The 23,693-nt window shown below is 32.9% G+C and overlaps 9 protein-coding genes across 9 annotated transcripts; 7 read left to right on the top strand and 2 right to left on the bottom strand.

Annotated features, from left to right (window-relative positions):
- Positions 1-39: 39 nt before the first annotated feature.
- On the top strand, positions 40-2,232 carry PPL_06279 (uncharacterized protein; the record flags this gene model as incomplete). Its single annotated transcript, XM_020577141.1, has 3 exons — positions 40-109; positions 1,186-1,318; positions 1,689-2,232. The coding sequence occupies 3 exons, from the start codon at positions 40-42 to the stop codon at positions 2,230-2,232; spliced, it is 747 nt and encodes a 248-aa protein (XP_020432815.1).
- Positions 2,233-2,905: 673 nt separating this feature from the next.
- On the top strand, positions 2,906-5,545 carry strn (striatin; the record flags this gene model as incomplete). The annotated part of the gene is made up of 3 exons (XM_020577140.1): positions 2,906-3,085; positions 3,176-3,419; positions 3,486-5,545. The coding sequence occupies 3 exons, from the start codon at positions 2,906-2,908 to the stop codon at positions 5,543-5,545; spliced, it is 2,484 nt and encodes an 827-aa protein (XP_020432814.1).
- An 835-nt stretch (positions 5,546-6,380) lies between these two features.
- PPL_06277 (uncharacterized protein) lies at positions 6,381-9,647 on the top strand (the record flags this gene model as incomplete). Its single annotated transcript, XM_020577139.1, has 1 exon — positions 6,381-9,647. One exon carries the CDS (start codon positions 6,381-6,383, stop codon positions 9,645-9,647), a length of 3,267 nt encoding a protein of 1,088 aa, XP_020432813.1.
- A 259-nt stretch (positions 9,648-9,906) lies between these two features.
- On the top strand, positions 9,907-13,128 carry clcF (chloride channel protein; the record flags this gene model as incomplete). Its single annotated transcript, XM_020577138.1, has 4 exons — positions 9,907-9,914; positions 10,685-11,451; positions 11,533-11,750; positions 11,854-13,128. 4 exons carry the CDS (start codon positions 9,907-9,909, stop codon positions 13,126-13,128), a joined length of 2,268 nt encoding a protein of 755 aa, XP_020432812.1.
- Positions 13,129-13,402: 274 nt separating this feature from the next.
- Positions 13,403-15,305, top strand: PPL_06275 (peptidylprolyl isomerase; the record flags this gene model as incomplete). Its single annotated transcript, XM_020577137.1, has 6 exons — positions 13,403-13,576; positions 13,671-13,741; positions 13,823-14,156; positions 14,640-14,759; positions 14,827-14,897; positions 14,963-15,305. 6 exons carry the CDS (start codon positions 13,403-13,405, stop codon positions 15,303-15,305), a joined length of 1,113 nt encoding a protein of 370 aa, XP_020432811.1.
- Positions 15,306-15,379: 74 nt separating this feature from the next.
- Positions 15,380-18,248, bottom strand: PPL_06274 (DENN domain-containing protein; the record flags this gene model as incomplete). The annotated part of the gene is made up of 6 exons (XM_020577136.1): positions 15,380-15,728; positions 15,809-16,033; positions 16,104-16,273; positions 16,356-17,038; positions 17,138-17,412; positions 17,512-18,248. The coding sequence occupies 6 exons, from the start codon at positions 18,246-18,248 to the stop codon at positions 15,380-15,382; spliced, it is 2,439 nt and encodes an 812-aa protein (XP_020432810.1).
- Positions 18,249-18,514: 266 nt separating this feature from the next.
- PPL_06273 (serine/threonine-protein kinase) lies at positions 18,515-20,374 on the bottom strand (the record flags this gene model as incomplete). The annotated part of the gene is made up of 5 exons (XM_020577135.1): positions 18,515-19,282; positions 19,399-19,798; positions 19,884-20,113; positions 20,228-20,287; positions 20,372-20,374. 5 exons carry the CDS (start codon positions 20,372-20,374, stop codon positions 18,515-18,517), a joined length of 1,461 nt encoding a protein of 486 aa, XP_020432809.1.
- Positions 20,375-20,869: 495 nt separating this feature from the next.
- PPL_06272 (glutathione S-transferase family protein) lies at positions 20,870-21,754 on the top strand (the record flags this gene model as incomplete). Its single annotated transcript, XM_020577134.1, has 3 exons — positions 20,870-21,252; positions 21,334-21,463; positions 21,533-21,754. 3 exons carry the CDS (start codon positions 20,870-20,872, stop codon positions 21,752-21,754), a joined length of 735 nt encoding a protein of 244 aa, XP_020432808.1.
- A 266-nt stretch (positions 21,755-22,020) lies between these two features.
- On the top strand, positions 22,021-23,678 carry PPL_06271 (uncharacterized protein; the record flags this gene model as incomplete). Its single annotated transcript, XM_020577133.1, has 3 exons — positions 22,021-22,051; positions 22,123-23,291; positions 23,649-23,678. 3 exons carry the CDS (start codon positions 22,021-22,023, stop codon positions 23,676-23,678), a joined length of 1,230 nt encoding a protein of 409 aa, XP_020432807.1.
- Between the last annotated feature and the right edge of the window lie 15 nt (positions 23,679-23,693).

Here is a 23,693-nt window from a genome sequence, read left to right as displayed (position 1 = left end):
ATCAATGATTTTAATTTTATTTATATTTGTCTAAAGGAAATGACAACATCTCTACCTTATAATAATGATAATAATATATTTGTCAATTTACCTATCCTGTTAATTGAAAGTATAGTAAATAGAATCAGAGAATATAGATAAAATATATTTTGCTTTTCTTTTTAAGGGATTCTTTGCATGCAGAGAGAAATACTTGTTGTTTGATTCATCGTCAATAACAAACACCGGATCGAATAATTAAAAATAAAAATAAATAAACAGAAAAAACATGTTTTAAGAAAAATGGGAAAACAAAAAAACAAAACTGGGTATTGCAATGATGGGGTTTTTTAAGTCAGAGAAATCAAATCTTGTTTGATTTAAATAAAAATTAGATAAATAGAAAGAATTATTATAGTAGATTTAGAATATAAGTTTGTTTTATTCTTTAAAATCATGATTAAGTAGATAATATGGAAGACAATGATGATGATATTAATAATATATTCAAGAATTTGGATTTTGAATATCAATATATTGTGCCGGGCTCCTTTGAATTGGTGAGCGACTGTAAAGTTAACCTAAGTGTTTACCTTCAGAAATGTATTGTTAGCTTTCTACTCGTAAGGAATTAAATTTCATTAAAAACATAATATTGATCATTAAATATAAATATCCATCATTATAAAAAAACAATCAATAATAATAATACAATGTTAGATATATGATGATCTGGAGTGTTGCATTGACAAAAACGAAAGAACTCTCTACTCGATGACTCGTGAAAGGATTAACTTGTCTTTGGTTTGTTGGAGCTGGTTCGGTATGGTCAAGCAATGCTTCAATGTAAATTCACTCGTGCACTTTGGATCTAGTCAATTCTTCTACTCGAACGTGAACTTACTAACTGACTTGGAGTCACATCTATCCAATAGATACTGCCTCATTAACAATGTACACAGTTTGGGACTGTGGACAGACGATATCGTCAGCCAACCCAACCGATTCGCCAAGATCTTTAGCAATCCGGCATTCCACACACTAACCAAACTAAAGATACAAATCAATTGCAATGAGGATGTAAATCGACTCGCGATTTCAGAGAGTTCTCTTGGGAACAATCTACGAGGTTGGTCATTAAAGTCACTGCATATCGTATTCTACGAGAAGAATAATATTGTTATGTCTGCTTTCTCCATTATCGAGAAATTGAAACCGTTGACCACCAAGCTGGAGACTTTCTTGCTCGATTTGGAGTTGCTACCGAGTTCAGCCAACAAAAATCAAGATTGGCTCAATTTTCTAAAGGTTCATCACTTTTACACACTCAAGACTCTGAGTGTATCCTCGAGGAACTGCTCTTCTTCGTTCAACACTGTCGATAACTGGCTCGACTACCTGAATCCCGACGTGATCGAGTCGATCAGCATCAACGACCAATATCCGGATTTCTACAAAAACGACAACTACGACCTCAAATGGAGCACTCTGAGAAGATGTAAAACCGATACTATCAAACCGCCGTTCGATTTCCAGAAGCTGGTCAACTTTAAACGGCTTTTCTCACTTGGCATCAATATATTGAGAACACCGCACCAACCATTCTTTCGATATCTAGCTACTCAGAACAGCTTGGTGTTACTCCCGAGAATGACACTCACAGTCACCGAGGATCTGCTGCCTGTGCTCTCAACAAAATCCAAATTAAGAGAGCTTGAGTTGTATGTAACAGAGGGAATAACGACAATTCCTATCCACAATCAAGTGACAAGACTTAAGCTAATAGTTACCGCGGGTACACCTGATCCTTCACAGTCGTCTGTCAATGTCTTTGATTGTTCAAGTCTCGAGAACCTTAGATCACTCTCGATCATCTTTGACTACCAGCAGTTTACCCAACAATTGTGTCGACTTATCGCTAGGCAAAATTCACTCGAGAGGCTCTGGCTACTAGACAAAGAGGATGTCAATGAAAATAACAATCTATTTATTGTGGAAGTTCTCACAACTATAATGGAGAACGGTGAAACATCAAAGATAGAGCATCTGTCTACAGATTATCTCGTAAGGACAGATGAACTTGTCTTTTTAAAGACATTCATGGATCGTTCTATATTTCTAAATGAATTCATTTGTGTGATGCAATATCATGAATCTATGGAGACATTCAACAATCTCTGTGACTACATGAAAGGCTACAATATTACAAGATATTTTAATAATAGAATAAAGATATCAAGGATTTTATATTAATCAAGTCAATTGAATCCTAGTTATTTTTTATTAATGGTTAGACTAATTTTTTTTTTTTTTTAAAAAAAATAATTTGATAAAATATAATTATTGATTGACATGTATCCCATCCATCTCCATCAATTATCATCAAAGAAGTTGATATTTAACATAAAGTCAAATTTGGTAACTTTTTATGTTTCGGTGGTACTTTCATGCAATGTATCTGTTAAAGGTAAAAATACCCCAAACTAGTCCAGATGTAAAACTGTTTGTCATTCCATCACGGTGAAAAATGTGATATTCGAAAGTTAGAGATTAGTTTGTTCTTGGTCAACCGAACCTTTTTTCATCTCAGTGTTAAATTAAAAGGTCTTAAGAATTGAACAACACAACAATAATAACAAATAAACAATATCTTTTATTTAAAAAAAAATCAAAAAAATGTTAATTTTTTTTTAAAACTTTTTTTTAATTTTGCACACACTTCTTTCTATCTTAAAATGGTAATTAATTATTTTTTTTTATTGATTTGTCAATAATAGTTTTTATAGTTTAGATTTTGTAGTAGTTTATTATTATTTATATCGATATTTTTTGTATTTGTTTGTTTAAAAGATAGATAGTGCCAAACAAAAACAACATTTTAGAGTGTTGTCAAACAAAGATAGATAGATTGATTGATTGACAGAGAATGAGTTACTCATATCAAATGATGATGGGTGCAGGTGGAGGTGCAGATGACAACGAACTTCAACAACAACAGAATGCACCTCAATATACAATGCCAAAGATACTTGATTATCTTCAATCGGAGTGGTTCAAATATGAAATCGATAGAGCACATTGGGTATCAGAGAAATCAGATTTAATGGTTAGTAGAGTACTACCTTGTAGTTGAGAATAGAATAGAATAGAATAATGAATATTGTTACTAAACTACTACTACTATTACTACCTATAGGCAACAATAACAAGATTGGAAGCAGAGAAAAAGACACAAGAACAACTAAGAAATGATTTATTTAGAAGAATAAAGATGTTAGAGTATGCACTACAGCAAGAGAGAGCAAAGAATCAACCAAATATCTTGAATAGCAATAGTAATAATAATAATAATATAGAAAAAGATGTAAATGATCATATAACTACAACGACTACAACTACAACTACAACATCATCATCACAACCAAGAAGCTATGGAAAGAGTATGTTTAAACATTTACAATAGATATTATATTTTTCTAACCTAAATGAAATATCTATCTTTAAAGAATCAAGCAAAGTCAGTATAACTAGAAATCTAATCAAGAAGTATCTTAGAGAGATGAATTACAACGATATCTTGGTTTCGAAACCAGATTTGAACAGCTATGATGTTGCTGCTGTCGACAATGACAATATACAGGATGATAAACAAACTACCATTCTAAACTTACCAGAGTTAAAGAAACAACAACATCAACAACAACAACAACAATCAAATAATAATAGTCAACAATTACAACAACAATTACAGCAACAATTAAATAATAATAGTAATAATAATAGTAATAATAATGATAGTCAATATAGTATGACATCTTCTATCAATGATCTTGAGTCATCATCGATTCAACAACAACCAAATCAACAACAACAACAGCAACAACAAGTATATCCAGATCAATTGTTAACATCGTCGATGGGAGAAGGCTATTCTCTGTCCGATCTGACAAATTCACTCGATTCTTTATCGAGTGCATTAGGATCACTTGACAGTCTATCGAATGGTGGTTCAGCAGGTGGAACCTTTGACTTTTCAACCCTCGATAACCTTGATTCTCTGAAAGAGAATATTGACCAACAACAACAACAGAGTAGTATCAATAATAATGGTAATGATTTAACATCATCTGTAATCGATCTTTCACATCATGAGAATGGTGGATCTTCATCATCATTCAACACAGTCGTTTCACAAAATAATCGACAAACAACAGCAACAACAACAACACCACCTGATGAACCTTCATACGACGAATCCGCATTCAATGAAGAGTTTTTCAATAAATTATCTTCAAATTCCAAGGGTAGAATGAAGTTGAAGGGATTGACAAATCTAAAATCGTCAATGTCCGACGACTCTGGAACAAGTAGCATCGGTAGAAGTGGAATATCATCTTCAAAGACTGGCGCAACCAATAGGAGCAGCAGTAGTAGTATCACACCGGTTGGAAGTCTCGGTAAGAAGAAAGGACTGGCAGCGGAACTTATGGGTCTTGGTGCTGGCGACCTCAACGACATCAAGCTGGAGGACAACAGCAAGATAGCCAGTGACTCTGCCGCGCCAAGAGTATGGCGATATAAACACACGCTCAAATCACACTTTGACGGTGTACGCTCACTCCAGTTCCACGACACCGAACCACTCTTGATATCAGCATCGGAGGACAGCACCATCAAACTTTGGAATCTCAACCAGCTCGCGCCCAGCAGCAACACCTCGAAAAAGTCGACTGGCGACGTCGAGCCAATCTACACATTCCGTGGCCATACCGGTCCGGTCTACACTACGGCGCTCTCCTCGGATTCATCGAAGCTCTACTCTGCCGGTTATGACATGGTCATCAAGAGTTGGACTATTCCCTCGGCCGATACCGACCCGTACCACACACACGGCGATCTCCAGGCGTTCCTCGACTGCGAGTATGCCGGCCACACCGATGGCGTCTGGGATCTTCTCGCCGCCACCAACGATCGCTTGATATCGGCATCGGCCGACGCCACCGTTCGTATCTGGGACGACAACGGCAATGAAATCGGCCAATTCCAACACCCCACCGACTCGACATGTATCCCAACGACGCTCTCACTCATTCCGACCGACTACAATCGTATTCTCATCGGTTATGTCGACGGAACTGTATTATTATATGATTTAAGCACTGGACAACATATTTCTACATTGTCATCAAACAACAACAGTAGCGACTCGAGAAACCATCAAATCAACAAGGTGGTTTCCCACTCAATGCTACCACTTGCAATAACCGGTACCGAAGATAACAAGATCGAGTTCTGGGATCTCCAGAGTTGTCAGCCAATTCACTCGATGGTTGCACACTCTGATGCCGTATCATCACTCACCATCGATCCATCGGGACTGTACATAGCGAGTAGTTCACACGATTCCACCATTCGTTTCTGGGACATCTCATCAAAGACCTGTATTCAAGACCTCCAATCACATCGTCCTAAATTCGACGAATCCATACACTCCATCAAGTATCACCCAACCAAAGGTTATTTCGCATCGGGTGGTGCAGACTCAGTAATTAGAATACACCAATAATAAATAAAAAAAATCCTATCAAACCAAAATTAAAATTACAAAACAAAAACAAAAAAATTGTGATTCTTCCAATGAAGAGTGCACTCTTTCTCTTCTCTCTGCTGATGTGTTTAATCATCAAGTTTCAAACAATTAAAATTCTAAACTACTGTAATTACATAACAACTTTCCATTTATGTTGTTGTATAAAATGTGATTTGCGTTTGTGAATATTTGAAAATTTTAAATATAAAAGATAAAATGGTTGGAGTTGGAAGATGCACAACTTCCCAATCTTTTAAATAACCAGAAATATCAATTCATGATGAAATTTGTAAAAATTTTTTAAAAAAAAAAAAAACCTAAAAGATTATTCATAAGGTAATTACTGTTGGCTTGCTTCCTTTTTGATAAGAGTGAATCTTGGTCTATTAGTTAGTTTGATATATCTATGTTGGATTGGAACAAATATAGTAAATTATTGACAAGAATAAAAAAAAAAAAAGATATCTAAATTTGTAATAAAAACAACCAAGCGATAAATATTTATTTTATAAAAAATAAATAATAAAAATTGATGATATTTTTATGTTTAATCATCTGAAAATCACATTCGTTTTCTGAATTTTTTAAAATTTTTTATTAAAATTTAATCAAAAAAAAACGAATGTGACAGCCGCTGCTCGTTTGTTCTTCTCAAACTATTATTTTATATTTTCTTTTTTAATTTTACACGGTAGATCACATCAAATAAAAATTATTATTTCTTAATTTTTTTCGAATGGCACTTTAAAACAGTTGTTTATTTATAATAATAATACTGTAAAAAAGAGAAAAACTATATATTTATAAAAACATGATTTCTGTAAAAGTGGAAAAAGAGAAAGATATAAAACTTTCAAATAACAATGATAATAATAATAATAATAGTGTAACAGCTTCATCATCATCATTAACATCATCACATTTAAATATAATAAGTATAAAAAAACCAAGTTCATCTGTAACAACTTCAAATTCAACACAGTCCACAATAACAACATCCACAAACACCAACACCACTTCAACACCCACAACAACAACAACAACACAAAATTCAATTTCAAACTCAAATCCAAATCCAAATTCAAATTCCACCACACCAACACCCACTCAGACACCTGTAAAAGTCATCAATAATAATGTTGTGATGAAAACTTCTGCTGGGGTTAACGGTGCTCCTCAACAATCGACATCGATGTCAAACTCGAAAATCATCATTAAAACAACAGCGACAACAACAACAACAACAACGAATCCAGTTTCCTCAAGTGGATCCACTGGTACTTCGGCTGCACCGACTTCAATGCCCGTTGTCAAATCACAACCACCTCCAGTATCGTCAATCAATGGTAAACCAATGGCATCCACTTCCACCGGTGGTTCACCTATAGTAAAAACAACAACAACAACAACAATGCCAATAGTAAATGTAAAAAAAGAAGTGATCAACGTCGATGCTCTACCAAACAAACCGGTCATTTCAAATCCATCATCGTCAACACCAATTTCAAAGCCCGCTGCTACAACTGCTGCGTCAAGTTCAACAACTGTAACATCCACTACCTATTCGGCAAGACCAACCATTCCACCATCGCTGTCCTCTGCCAAGCCATCTCAAATCATCACAAGATCGTCGTCGACACCATCGTCCATCGGTTCAACTACGACCTCCACCACCACTACCACCGCACCAGGTGGAATCCGACCGACCACCTCCAAACCACCTGGAACCACTTTTTCTCGACCTTGCCAAGGCAAGTGCTGTGTTGGCATCACTCCGATCACTCCATTCCACACCACAAGCAAAACTGCTCCAAATTCATCACCCATCAGAACAACAACAACCATAACAACTAGCAATCCCAACACACCAATGCGTACAACTACAGTTCCAACAACATATTCATCACCAATCGTTAAAACTACAACAACACCAAGTAATCCAACAACTTCAACTATTTCTCGTCCACCACCACCAATAACAACAACAACATCGACATCTTCAACAAATCCTATAAACAGAACAATTTTAACAAGCACACCAAATTCACAACAAAGTATATCATCAAACAACAACTATCATTCAACTACAACAACATCGACAACACCAACAACTACCATTATCAGACAACAACCAATACAACAATCGATATCAACACATCAACAACAACCACAACAACAACAACATATAGCTCAGCCACAAACAACCGTAAATCAAAATATAATAAATAGAACAACAACGACTATCAGCAACAACAACAACAACAACAACAACACAATGACATCTCCTCATCTATCTTTATCGACATCATCAATTCCAACCTACATATCATCAGTATCTACACCACTTCACTCTTCGACTTCCAGTATCATAACAACACCCATAACAACAAACATCAATCCACAACTACCACAAACTCTAAACAGAACTTCCGACGGCAGACTATCAAAAACGGTTGCATCAACTGACGGCAGATCCTATCACCACATGCCACTCCCAAATCAAACGATCAACCAAAACAATCGTGGATCGGAATTCCCCAACAGTCTAGAGTACCTCCTCGATATCCCAGTGGTACAAGACGAACCATCCTCAAAGAACAATCCTACCTGGGGAAGACTGATACTCGACGCACTTCGTCGTCTCGTCGCCAACAAGAAAACAACACGTATCACCGAACGTCTGAAAATGGATCAAATGTACAAAGACATGGATGCACGTACTCCTCAGGACAAGAAGGACTGGAAGAACGGACTGCTTAGCGACTACCAATATAAATACATGCTGTCGTTCCTCTCGAATTCGCTGGACTTCCCACTGGCACCACAAAAAGAGAAGAAGAAGAAACTGAACGAATCGGTCGGAGGCATACCAACAACCATGCCAACACCATCGGGTGTCGCCACCAACCCGGCCAACTATGTAGTTGGCTCATACCAATCGATGTTGTCGCTAAGTGACAGTGCCATCATGGTGCCATCCACCTCCACACCGCCATCACTCCAATCTTCGCCAATCACCAACACCGACATGAGTTCACCTGCCACCTCATCTTCCGAACCAACTTCACCAAACATCTCAACAGTACCAATCATAATATCAACAACAACAAATAATTTCAACAACAACAACAACAACAACAATGATAACAATAATAATAATAACATCAATAACAACAACAATAATAATAATACAATGGATACAACAACCAATAACAATATTCAACCAATTAACTATACTATGAACAACAATAATGATAATAATATTATGAATACAACATCAACTAGTAATAATGGAACCGATATAGATGTATCACAAGTTATGATGGATAATAATACTACATATGAATTCCCTCATATGATGGAGATAAACTTTGATAATTACGTACAACAGAATTCATCTGATACATATAATAATAATACAAACACTGATATATATTCAACAGATACAACAACCACAACAACAGATAATAACACTAACAATATTAATAATACTGAAGGAGTAGTATCTATGTCTACAGATAGTATGGATATAGATAGTAACAACACAGTTTCAGTCACAACACCACCCGATGTTGTTCATACAATACAGCCAACTAGTAATAGCAATGAGATTATTGGACAATCTTATCAGTTGACTGATGTAACAACAACAACAACAACAACAAACGAATCACTAACAACAACAACAACAATCACAGAAGATTCTTCATTATCAACAACTATATCTACACAAGAGAATGACATACAACAACAACAACAGAATATACAAAAAGTAGAAGATCAATCTCAAGAACAACAACAACTTCAGCAACAACAACAACAACAAACAGAACAAATCACACCAAACATTGAAATAGTTGCAGTACCTACACACAATGTAGTTGAAGATACACCACAAACCATTGATATGGGCGATATCATGGATATCATGAGTGCACCCGTTTCAGCTCCCAACAAACGAAAACGAACCGATTCAACCAATAGCTTCTCTCTACAACAAAACTTTATAGTGGGCGATGAAGATATCCAAATGTTAAAGTTAGAACAACAATCTTTTGAATCCTCCATTAGAATTTAATAAAAAAAAACAAAAACAAAAAAAAAATACAATAATATATTTATATTTTTTTTTAATTAAAAAAAACATACAAACAATTCTTTCAATTCTTTTTTTTTTTTTTTATAAATCAATTTATTTATTTTACGCTTGTTGCTTATTCAGATAAAATGAAATACGATTTAAAAAAAAATAAAATAAAATAAAAAAATTAATTTATTTTTCAAAAAAAAAAACATGCAACCATCATATGAATAAATTAGTGTGTTTTCTTTGCACAATGCCAACGTAATTCATTCACCACCTTCAAAATTTGTAATAACCTTTTTTATTTTCTTACAAGATAAATTAAATAAACAATTTAAACAATTTATAGTAGTTTGTTGAAGAGTAAAAATAAAGAGAATCATTACAACAGTTCTATGATCAATAACAATTAACTAGATTCATTTTAGCTAGCTACGCACAACAACTTAAAAACTTTTTATATTTAAGATTGATTCGATTAGATTCGATTCTCTCTTTTTCTCATGGATAGAATTTGAAATTGAATTACTACAATAATAATAATAAACGTTTTAGCTTTTTTTTTTTAATTTATTTATTTTTTTTTACAATTTTTTTTTCACCACCTGGGCACCCTCTTAAAGACTTCCCTTCTTTCACACTATCACACACCACACTTCTCCCCATTCACACCACCAACCCCACCCAACTGCCACATCAATTAATAATAATCAATTGATTTTCTCTCTTTCTTTATTTTTTTGTTATTGTTTTTATTTTCTTTTTTTTTATGTTATAAGTTTAAGACTTTTTAACACAGAAAAAAACAAAGTAAAAAACTAAATAACAAACACAACTAAATCAAATACAAAAATAGATACTTCACCTTCAAAATCTCGAGACAAACAACATAAATACACAATGTAAGTATATTGATTGAGAAAGTTGATCAAACCATTTAACTAATTAGTTTTTATCTAAATATCATATGATATTTTCTGTTGATTGATGTATATTAGGTTGTCGAGTAAACATGGATATAAAAAGAATAGATTAAAATCGGTTGCTTCCGATGCAGATCTGTTCAATTTGGTTATGCCGAAAGCAGATACCGTCGGGTTTAAGAGTAAACAAGGAGGTATCTCTAAGCAAGCGATCAAGTGGGCAAAGTTCACTCGGTTGAACAACTTTTATATTTGGCTGTTCTTGGCGGTCGTAGGTCTGCTCGCTTCCATCTCGTTGGTAACGATCGATCTAACGTTCAAGTTTGTGGTGTTCAAAGGTCGTAGTGCCTTCATTGGAATCACCGATTTCTACATTGTACAATATCTCAGTTTCATTCTGTGGACGGTGGTGCTCGCCGTCGGATCGGCACTGGTTTGCGTGCGACTGTGTCCCGCTGCCATCGGTTCGGGTGTTCCCGACCTAAAGTCTATATTCTCTGGCTTCTGGAATGCCAAGGTGGTGCAGCCGGCGGTCGGTCTCTTCAAAGTGTTTGGACTGCTACTCTCGTATGGCTCGGGAATGTCGATCGGAAAGGAAGGACCGTACATTCACATCTCTGCGATTCTCGCCAATGCACTCCTCGGAATCAAACCATTCAAGAACATTGCACCGAACGAAACACAACGTAGTCAAATGCTTGCCAGTTGTAGCGCACTCGGTGTTGCCGCAACTTTTGGTTCGCCAATCGGAGGTGTCTTGTTCTCGATTGAGGTAACCGGTACCTACTATCTGATATCCAACTACTGGCGTGCATTCTTTGCCAGTACAGTGGGTGCTGTCGGTATAAAGATTCTTCTATCTAAATCAACCAATGGTAAGATATCTCATCTCTCTAGTTGTTTATCAACAACAAAACAATATCTTAGTACTAATTAATAATCGTTTGCAATTGAAGATCTTCTTGAATCATATCGTACCGATTTCTCTAGTTTAGATTTAGCAACAGTACAACTCTTGGCACTTATTATCACTGGTATACTATGTGGATTGCTTGGATCATTGTTTATCTTTATGTATCAAAAGATCTATTCTTGGAAGAAGCACAATAAGGATCTAATGAATAAGATTACACCGTATGGTGAAGTTATATTTGTTGCTCTTGTAACAGGTATAGTTAGTTTCCCGTTAGAATTCCTAAGAGTATGTTCCTGTCACTCAATTTTTGTTTGTTAATGTATGTGTTTATTGATTTTGTTTCTATTCTTTTTTTTTTTAGTTGGATCACGCTAGTGCAGTTAAAACAATGTTTACAGCTCATGACCAAGTCAATGCAGAGGATTTGAAGATTTGGACAGAAAGTTTACCGTTTTCAAATAGTATTATCTTTGCTTGTTTCCTCTATATCGTTGTAAAGTTGGTGTTGACCGCTGTCTCTATCACTCTTCCCATTCCCTACGGTATCTATATTCCATTGTTTGCGATTGGCGCTGCCGTCGGTAGATTCGTTGGTGAGATTATGAAGCTTATCTTCCCAAACATGAAGGATCTCTATCCGACTGGTTATGCGGTGGTCGGCGCTGCAGCACTTTGCGGTGGCGCAACGCGTACCGTTTCGAGTGCGGTCATCATCTTGGAGTTGACAAACGATCTTACTTATATGGTTCCTGTACTGATTGGTGTCGTGCTGGCATGCGGTATCGGTAATCTGTTGAATCATTCGATCTACGATTGTTTCTTGCGAAACAAACAACTTCCGTATCTGCCATTCATTCGTGTCAAATCCGATTCCACTACGGCAATCGATATCATCAACAAAGCCGGAAGAACACTTCACTTTATAACTCATAAAACAACTTTGGCACAGATATCGTCGGTTTTGGACAACTCTATGGATGCCAGCATACCGGTGGTGGAAGGTCAAGACAATATGCATCTGATTGGAACCATTTCGAGAACCACTCTCGAGGAGGTTGTTTCATACCACGAGAGATTGCACTCCTACTCAATGAACAAGTCACCACTCAACAACGCCAGTGGTGATACCATATTGACTATCAACCACCACCATGCTAGCGATGACGATAGAGATGGCGATAGAGATGGCGAAGCCGACGAAGATTACTCCTCAGAAAAGAGTTTGTTGAACGACAATGAAATGAAGGTATTCTCATCGTCGTCATATCCATCAACGACCACCGACAACTATCCAATCAGCAATAACGACGATGATTCAAATAGAATCAGCTATGTTAGCAGTAGTAATAATAGCAACGATGACAACAACAATAATATTATCCACAGTGAATCGAGTGAGCAACTCCAACAACAAAACGACAGCAACTACATTGATTTGGTTCAGATGGAACTTCAAAATCCATGGGTTGTAATCGACAGCTCACCATTCTCCGTGGTAGAATCGACACCAGTAAGAAAAATAGTTTTTATGTTTATGATGTTGGGTGGAAATGTACTTTATGTATTGAAGAAAGGTAAACTTGTCGGTGTTATCTCGAAATCAGACATTGCCGACATTGGAGCTCATAATAAATAAATATTATTTTACTTTATATATATACTTTTCAAAGAAAACCTCCTGTCATAAAATTGGATAAAAGCAAGACTGATCAGCCTTGAATAATAATAATAAGAATAACGAAACAAACACACCCACTTGTCTTGCTTTTATCTAATTTAGGAATTAACTTTAAAAATCAATTTTGCTTTTTTTTTTTTTTTTTTTAATCATGACTAAAATTTTTCCTAAAAAGAAAAAAGAATTGTTTGATTAATTTTCTCCACATATTTTTAATTATCTTTACTCAATAATGAAATCAACTCTTTGTTTATTATTTGTATTAATTGTATCAGTATTTGCAACAGCACCAGAAACGTTTGACGTAGTGTTTCAGACCAGTCAAGGTGATTTTGTTCTAAGTTTAAATAGAACATGGTCACCAAATGGTGTAGATCACCTATTTGATTTGGTCACTGCTCAATATGTAAGTAATACGAATGGTGTAGATCACCCATTTGATTTGGTCACTACCAAATGGCAAAGTTAAATAATAATCTTTATCTGTATACACACTTTAGTACGATATCAATTACTTTTTTAGAGTTATTCAAAGCCCAACACCTTTTGTAGCTCAGTGGGGTATCAATGGGTGAGTAAATTGAATTTATCACACACTTTTCATTTCATTTGAAAGAATAATATCAATATTAATTAATATCGATATACATAGTAATCCATCTGTCAGTCAAAAGTGGAATATTACAATCCCAGATGACCCTGTAGTTGTATCAAACACTGTTGGTACTGTTGCATATGCTGCAGAGATGAATGGTAACACTGCATGCTGCAGAACAACTCAATTGTTTATCAACTATGGAGATAACAGCTTCTTAGATAAAAGTGGTTTTGCACCAATCGGTGTTATCACTCAAGGTTTCAGCAACACAATGAAATTCTTCAGTGGCTATGGTGAGAACCCAGATCAAACTTTGATCTACGAACAAGGAAACTCTTATCTCGAAGCTAATTTCCCAAAGTTGGACTACATCTCTACTGCCAGAATAGTCTATTCAATGTAAACAAGTTAGATTCTTTTAATAAAATATTATAACTAAGTACTGAAATTTCATCGTAACAAGAAAAAATTTCTAAAGAAAACATCAAATTATAAAGTGTTCCTGTTTATTCAAAAAAAATTAAAATTATCAAATAAAAAATCACTATCAATGGGTTGCCGATATCATCTTGAGAGACTACGAGCCCAACAACTATCTTCCAAATAAGTAATTAAACAGAGTTTTCTGTTGAAAAGTAAAATAAAAATTAACATAATCTGCATAAAAATCTAGATTTTGTTGATCAAAAATTTTATTTGATATCTTGTTTTTCTCTCAATTCAAAGATCATATCATCTTATCATGTCCGATAACAATTATAAATAGTTCAAAATACCTTTTGGTTTTATCTAAAATCACCAATCATTTAAAATGAAAATATTTATTTCTTTAATTTTGCTACTTTCAATTTCATCAGTTTTTTCAAAACAGTCACCAGACTTCTTTATTGTAACTTTTCAGTCTAGTGCTGGCCCATTCGATATTACTGTAAATAGGACATGGGCACCAAATAGTGCAGACAGATTTTATGAGTTAATTCAAGCTGGATATGTAAGTAAAGAGATTAGCTATTCTATCTATTCAAATATTAAAATCATATTCTTTTTTTTTTTTCAAGTACGATTCAAATTATGTCTATAAAGTAATTGATACTCCAATTCCTTTCATAGCTCAATGGGGTATCAATGGGTAAGAATTTTTTTCTTATTTTATTATAATTTTGCATATTAAATTAACCAAACAATTTTTAAAAGTGATCCAAAGATTACTGCCCAGTGGAACACTTCAATTGAAAATGATCCATTAGTAGTTTCCAATACTATTGCAACTGTTGCTTTTGCTGGAGATATCGTTAATAACAAAGTGATTAATAGAAATACTCAAATCTTTATCAACTATCGTAGCAATCCACAATTGGATCAATATGGTTATGCCCCATTTGGTTTTATATCCTACGCTCTGACCAACACTTACAGTTTTTACAATCAGTATGGAAATAGTCCAAGTGAACAGTTGTACATTCAATATGGTAACGAATTTATCGAAGAGAATTATCCAAAATTGGATTATATCAAAGGTGCTGCAATCCAAAATTAATTTAATAGGATAAAACAAATGAAAAATAAATTTCTTTTTTTTTTATATTCTTATCGATGTTATGTATATTTACATTATTTTTGTTCTTTATTAGTTGTTGCAACTTTACATTGAGGAACTAATGTATTGTGAAGGAAATGTGAAAAGTGTTGTGTATCCAATAGCATAGACACAAAACCTTTGTTGTGGACAGACACGGTGCTAAGGAATTTGTGTTTCAATTCTTCAATCTTTAAACTGTCGGCAGCAATCTCTTCGGTAATCATGAAACTGGTTTCAATCTTTTTGACCAACCACCAAATGTATTGTTGTATTGTACTGTAAATACGATGAATAGCTTCAATCTGAGTTGGAGTATTTTTAATTGGATTGTGATTCTTTTCATTTGCTAAAATAACTTGATCACTACTTAAATTCTTTTGTCTATAGAAATATTTAATAAAAAATAAAAAAGTTAGTAAATGGATAGACTTTTAAAAACAATTAAATTAAATAGTTATTACAATTTTTTAAACTCTGGTAATGGAGGTGGAACACTACAGTTATTGTATGAAACCTTATCGTTGTTTAAATCGACAATGAGTCCATCAAAGTTCTTCTTTCTCAAAACCTGAGCACCTGCTATAAATGGAACAGGTGCTTCCAAATAATCGATTAATGGCTGTGGAATAATTGGTACAAATAAACCTTGCCATAAAAATGGGTAAATAAATGCTTGCATTGAAAAACTATAAATAAATAAATTATTAGAACTACAGAGTCTATAATCTTCTTCTTTTTTGTTTTCTTTTAACATACCAAGCTGATGATATTAAAGATAGATTATCTGATACAAATACGACACGTTGTTCTAATAATACAGCTCCAAGTACTTTTAGGATATTTTCCAAATTCAATTTCATAAACAATCCAATGATAGCCCATTCTGACATTGACTTTGAGAATATTTCATCATTATCTTTACCAGTCTAATTGAAAGTTTTTATAATAATAATAATACGATGATTAGTAAGAGTTATAACTAATGATGGCAGTAGATCTACTACTTACTGGAATTAGATATTGTCTCTTTAAAATCTCTCCAGGGAATGAATAGTTTAGGGTTTCACCAGGATCTGGTAGAGTCAAAGATGAATAGAATTTAAGAATCTCCAACAGATTCTTCTTGTCGACCAAATGTTTATATTCGTTGGATTGTGGAGTGTTTACAATTGCTGTTTCTTTTTCTTTTTCCTTTTCAACTTGGTCGTTCTGTTTTTCATTTTTGTTAGAGTCAACAGTAGTCTCTTGAGTTTGTTGTTGTTGTTGTTGTTGTTGTTGTTGTTGTTGTTGTTGTTGTTGTTGTTGTTGTTGTTGTTGTTGAGAATTATCAGTCGATTCCTTTGGTTCAGTTGATTGATTATCTGCATGTTGATCAACAACAGTAACATTTTCATTATTAGCAGTAGTAGTAATAGTAGTAGTAGTTGGATTATTATTATTAATATTATTAGTTTCATCTGTTGTTGTTGTCGTCGTTTGTGTTTGATTTTCGGTATGATTAACAATTTGAGGTGTAGTTGAATTTGGAGGTGAATCGTTATTATTATTATTATTGTTTTCATTATTCTCATCATCGGCTATCGCTGAACTCAATTCACGAGTGATGGTAATAAGTCTGTCCTGTGCCAATAAATACATCAAAGCATTAAAATGAACGTGGAACAATGGTATTTTAGATAAGAAACAATAACCTATATGAAAATTAGATAAAATAATTAGAATTTGTTTAGATTATTGTGATGATGATGATGATGATGATGTTGTTGTTATTGATAATTATTAATACTTACTCCTTGGTGCAGTGATATAGGTTGGTTTTTTCTCTAATACCAAAGGTTGATCTGGAAAGAAATTTGGAATGGTACTAAGTAGCTCTGGTTTACTAACACAGATACCGTAGAGCGGCGATTCACCTGTTAATACAAAAGTGTAGAAATACTCTGATGACTGCAAGTATGGCTGACCATACAACAACTCGTGAAGCGACGAACAACTTGGTGTACGTTTAATCAAATATGGTGATATTCCATTTGGAAAACAGAATTCATGTGCTTTTGGTGGTACCCTTTAATATTATTATTATTAATTTGAAATAAATATATGTTAATATAAAACAAAACCAAAATAAAACAAATTAATTATTAAGTACTATAGGTATACATACGGTTTATCAGATGGATAGTAAAATAATAACTCTGGTTTATGAATGATTCCGATTCTCGGTGGTGTTTTGCTGTTTGGTAGACCAACGACGATAAAGTGTTCAAAGAGATGCATAACGTTCGGTAGCTTCTCTTTGAGTTGCGATAGATTGAGACTGTCGTGCTCGACACTGTTCTTTCTACTGCTACTGCTACTGTTGATACCACTGGTATCGGATGTCGTCTCTGTTATTGGCAGACCATATTCATCGGTCGTTGTTGAACTCGATATGTTTGGTGTAGTCTTTGACTCTGAACCACTACCACCATCACTACCAACGACAACAACCACTTCATTCTCAATTGTTTTTTGTTCAACTGTAGTAGTACTATTAGCAGCAGCAACATCAACAGCAGCAGGTGGTGTATCTTCTGTAATAGTAGGTTTTGTTTCTATTGTTGTTTCTGATGATGGTAGTATTGATGCTGCTGATACTTCCTTCTCTTCTTTAACTTCCTTTTCTTCTTCTTTAACATCTTCCTCTACCTTTACTTCTTCTTTTTTGATAATATCTGTATCCAATGGTATATCTTCTAGGTTATTAATGTCATGATTCTCGAGATGTTCGTCGTTTGAAACTTGAATACTGCCAATGTCATTATTACTACTATCGTTATGATTACTATTCTTTAGTTCATCCTCTTCTTCTTCTTGTTCTTCTTCTTCCTTTGGTATATTATTATTATCTAAAGAAGTCATTTATTTTAATAAATAATAATTATAATAATAATAGATAGATAGATATTAAAAGTAAACTATAAAAATAATAATATATGAGTTGTTTTAGTGTTAGTGCAACTGGTGTGTTTGGTTGCAAATCTCATAAAAAAAATAAAATAAAAAAAACAAAAAAATTCATTCATTTTTTTGTGTCAAAAAAAATGTCAAACAGAAAAATCAAACAACTCTTTTTGAAAAAAAAAAGGAAATTAAAATTAAATTACATGTTAACAGTTTTATTTTGTTTAAAGCTTTGATGGTGTTGTATTGGCATGTGGGATCGATGGTGGAGGAAGAGGTAAATGGAAATTTAGTTTACTAATATGTGAATTGTTATTGTTATTAAGTGATGGTATTGTTGGTGGTGGTGGTGGTGGACTTTTGTTAGTGTTACTGAGATAAGCTAATCCGTGGTTGGTAGGTACTTCTATGGTATCGTTGAGATTCATTGTATTTACAAAGTTATCGATCGTTATAATTGCTGTTGATGTAGATACCGGTGTTGCATCATTAATTGATAGTATAGGTGTTGATATCATTGTATTTAATCTACTATTATTATTATTATCATCATCATCGTTATTAATATTATCTATTTCATTATTATTGTTACCCGATGTTGTATTATTATTCTTTGTTGATTTATTACGAAGTTGATATCTTGAATTTCTTAAATATTTGTTTGTCTTTTTGTTTAAAGTATTATTATCGGAGGATGAAGAGGAAGAAGAAGAAGAAGAAGAAGAGGATGATGATGTTGATTTAGGTGATGTCGACAATTGTAAATATTGTTTATCATCGTGTATCGAAAGCTTGGTTCTAACATGATCATAATGTGAGACATGAGGAATCAACAATTGCTCTAAAGGTACATTGATGTGAAAGTAAGGATGTGACAACGCATCGTTCGCAGTGAATCTCTTATTCGGATCATACTGTAAGAGTTCATAGATAAGATCTATAGCATCACCACTTGCATTCGGTAATATAGTTGATAGATGTGTTGGATTTATCTTGATTTATATAGCGAATATATATATATATTGGTTAGTTTAAAATAAAACAATGAAATTCATTATTATTATTATTATATTCTTATGGTTAGTTATGTTTGTTTTCTCTTTCTTACATTTGGAAATTTGAAATTCATTGTGGTCGATAGTTTGATGCCGTCCGACCAATTGGTGGGATTTGGCGAACCGAGAATATGTGCAATCTTAAAGAGTTGGTCGATTTCACTGGAACCGGGGAATAGTGGTTTCAAACTGTAGAGTTCGGCCATTATTGCACCGACAGCCCACATATCGATCTGTGAACTGTAGGTTTGTGCGCGAAGCAACACCTCGGGTGCACGGTACCACCTCGTCGAGACGTAGGTAGAGTACGGTGGTTTCGAATCGATTTCTCTCGCCAAGCCGAAATCTGCAATCTTCACAACGTCACCGAATATCAAGATATTCTCTGGTTTCAAATCTCTATGAAAATAACCGCTATCGTGCATATATAACAATGCTTGTATAATTTGATACCTTTATAAAGTGATTATAATACTAACGTTAGTATTGTTGTTGTTGCTGTTGTTGTGGTAATTGTAGTTGAATGTTGGATCCATACATTATATTCCTTATTTTACCTTCTGACAGTAATCTATCTCTGTCTTTTATCTTCTCATAGAGATTGCTATCGAGATACTCGAAAACAAAGTATAGTTCTTCATTCTCTCTGATCACCTCCAAGAGTTGTACGATGTTGGCATGATTAAGCTTCTGAAGTATATTGATCTCACTTAGTTTAATACAATCGTCCCATGATTTATATGGTTTCTTCATACGCTTTATCGCTACCTAAAAATAATATTAATAATAATAATAACAATATTTTAATAAGTATTTAATTCAACAAATCGTAACAAAGATAAGATATAAGCTATCTAAATCATATAGACTAAATAAACATACAATTTCATTTGTAAATTTATTGATTCCTTTACTGACATCACCAAAAGTACCATCTCCTAGCTGTTTTATAATTTTATATTTATTCATTCATTCATATATTTATAACGTTATTTAATTATATTTATATTCAAATGTTAATGTTACCATTTTTTTTTTTATCACCCATTTTTTTTTTCACAGTGAAGATGTTTAATGTGCTCAAAATTAAAGTCATTTTTTTGTTAATATTAAAGATTAAGATTAAGGATGTTTAATTTGATAAATTGTTTTATTTTTATTGTGAATCAGAATAATTCTAAAAAAGAATACCAAGAAATTGATATCATGTCAATATAGTATCATTAAAGTATGTTTAGGTAAACAACAATGAAACAAATAATAATTCGAATCGTTGTGTGTTCTCGTGAGAATTTTGTAAAAGTTTCGTGAAGCAATTCTTTTGAAAAAAACCCATTTTTAGAAAAATTAAAATTAATTTAGTTTTGCTTCTTTCGAATGAATTAATTTAATCTACAATTAATTAATAAAAATAACATGTAAACTGTAAAATATAAATAGTAATAGAAATGTTTGTTTAAAAATCAAAATAAAGATACAAATCAAATAAATAAATAAATAAATAAATATAATAAATCACTTAATATGTCAATAGCTAAAAAAATCGAATTATATGGTGCAAGTACACCAAATGTACATAAAGTTCTTTTTGCATTGGAAGAATTGAATATTCCTTATAACTTTAATGTTCTAAACCTTAGAAATGGTGATCAGTTCAGTGAAGAGTTCAAAAAGATCAATCCAAATTCAAAAGTACCAGCGATTTTTGATCCAAATGTTGAAGGTGGTCTTGCTGTCTTTGAATCCGGAAACATCCTTCAATACTTGGCAACTCGTTATGGCAATGGTAAATACCTACCAAATCCAACTACCGATATCAAAGGAAACACTCAAGTCTTAGGTTGGTTATACTGGCAAATGTCTGGTTTGGGTCCAACTCAAGGAAATCTTAATCATTTCAATAAATAGTAAGTTCATAATTATTATATTAAAAAATTATTTATTAATTTCTAATGCAAAACAATTTAATTAATTTTATTTTTATATAGTGCACCAGAAAAGATTGAATATGCTCTTAAAAGATATTCAAATGAACTTTCAAGATTATTACATGTTTTGGAGAAAGAATTGAAAGATCATACTTTTATTGTTGGTGATCAATATACTATTGCTGATATGGTATGTTTATTTATTTATTTTATTTGTTTTTATGAAAATTTTTAATATATTAATTATTTTTATTTTAAGGCAATTTATGGATGGATTAGATATCTGTATATGTATCCAGAGTATTCAAGTCAAGAATTCCCAAATCTATTTAAATATATGGATAGAGTTAGATCAATTCCATCGGTGAATAAAGTTGTTACTGAAGCAGAGGAAGATCTAAAGAAAGATCCTCAAAAACCATTTACTGATGAGGAAAGAAAGATTATGTTTGGTCAAAATGGAAAATCAAATCAAAACTAAATCTATAAAATAAATAATTATTTTAATTATTGTAAAATTAATTCATCACTATCATTTTTCTCTGAAGTAATTAATGTTTAGATTTGTAGATATCAATCATTATTTAAATTCACTAAACAGCATCATATAAGAGGAATTCGAATCTTTTGAAAAGATCAAGCCGTTATCAGAAGATTGCAGATTCTCTTCACCGCAGAAATGAACCACCAAGCTCTCACCTATATTTTCCTCAATATTCATTGCAGAATTCATAAATAAATAAAATAATGCTTTTGTCTGATTGCGAAACTGCAAAAAGTAGTACTACTAACTTTTTTTTTCTTTTTTTTCGGATTTTGAAAACTTAAAAAAAAAATTGTTAAAAACAGCCACCACCACTATTCAAAAAACATTAACAAATGCAAACAAAATTTCAACAACATCAATAATCGAATCAATCAATCAATGTAAATCATTAGTATCATTCATCGAATCGAATAATGACACGATATTCAATCAATACAGTATGGATATGAATGATTACAATATCAAAGATATTATATTGCAATATAATAATGATATCGATTCAATCCTTTTAGATTCGATCTATAAGTTTAACAACAAAAATCAATCATCATCATCATCTAAAGTAAAGGCAAAACATTATCGTTTTGATATGAAAACAGAACTTTCAAAGCTCTCTTTTGGTGTTTTCGAAGAGTACATAAAAAGTGCAATACATCTACAGGTATTACCTCGTAGTAATTTAAAACTAGTCTACAAACATACCTATATCTTCTCAACACATCAAGAAAATGGAGCAACTCTTTTTGACATTTCGAACAACACCACAGAACCAACAGAGATCTTTCAATTGAAAACCCCTTTATTCGATTTCAATTCAGCTTATGTTGTTCAGGCTGGTGATATCATCTATTCAACAAATCGATCAAGACAACTTTTTACATTTTCACTTATAACACATGAAATGAATATCATTACTCATAGAGATCTGGAAAATCTTGATATTTATTATAGCTCTCTATGCTACGATGGTGAAAAACATATCCATTTGATCTGCTCAAATAGATCTATTTATCAATTAAATATTGCTACACAACAAATTAAACAATGTTACCACAAACCCCAAAAACGAAAAATTCATTATGATACTGATGAAGATGATGATCCAATTCCTTTACTTTCATTCTGGTACAAAGGTTTATTATATTGTTTCTCAGCATCAAATATAATGTTGATCTACAATCCAACATCAAAGAAAATGCAGGAATATAACATGTGTGAACATGAACTCAATTGTAATTCAATATGTACCGATGGAAATGGAAATGTCTTTATTCAAACATCAAAATCGACTTTCCATCAATTTAATCTAGACTCTAAACAAATGGTCAATCTCAATTCAGATGGTTTATCTAATCATTGTTATTCGAGTGTATACCACAAGCATTCTCGTGACCACTCCTATGTCTACATGCTATGTGGTGATGCTTATGGAAATTTGCGATATTCAATCGAGAACGATCAATGGGAGAATGTATTTGCCAACGATGATTTAGATAGATATGGTTGTTGTGCCATTATCGCACAAATAAATGAATAATATTATTTTAAACTATTAATAAAAATTTTGACTGACAGCTTTTTTTAAAAAAAAACGATAAAGAGATTGTTTGTAAAATGTTTGATATAAATAGTTTTAAAAAAAGAATATTTAGAAATCCTTAAATGCAATAAATTATTATGTTCAAGATCTATATCGATTCATAACAAACAAAATGATCATTATAATTATTGAGATCATATCTGATTAGAGAATGCATTATCTTATAGTTAAATATATATTAATAATCAATTTTTTTATTAAAAAACTTTCAGTTATTTTATTTAATAGGTTGATAATAAAAAGATAAAGAATAATTGATTTTTGTAAATTTTA

The sequence above is a fragment of the Heterostelium album genome (assembly GCF_000004825.1).
Source record: "Heterostelium album PN500 unplaced genomic scaffold PPL_contig15, whole genome shotgun sequence".
Lineage (NCBI taxonomy): Eukaryota > Evosea > Eumycetozoa > Acytosteliales > Acytosteliaceae > Heterostelium > Heterostelium album.
The sequence above is the reverse complement of the archived record's forward strand: the minus strand, read 5'-3'. Positions and strand labels throughout refer to the sequence as shown.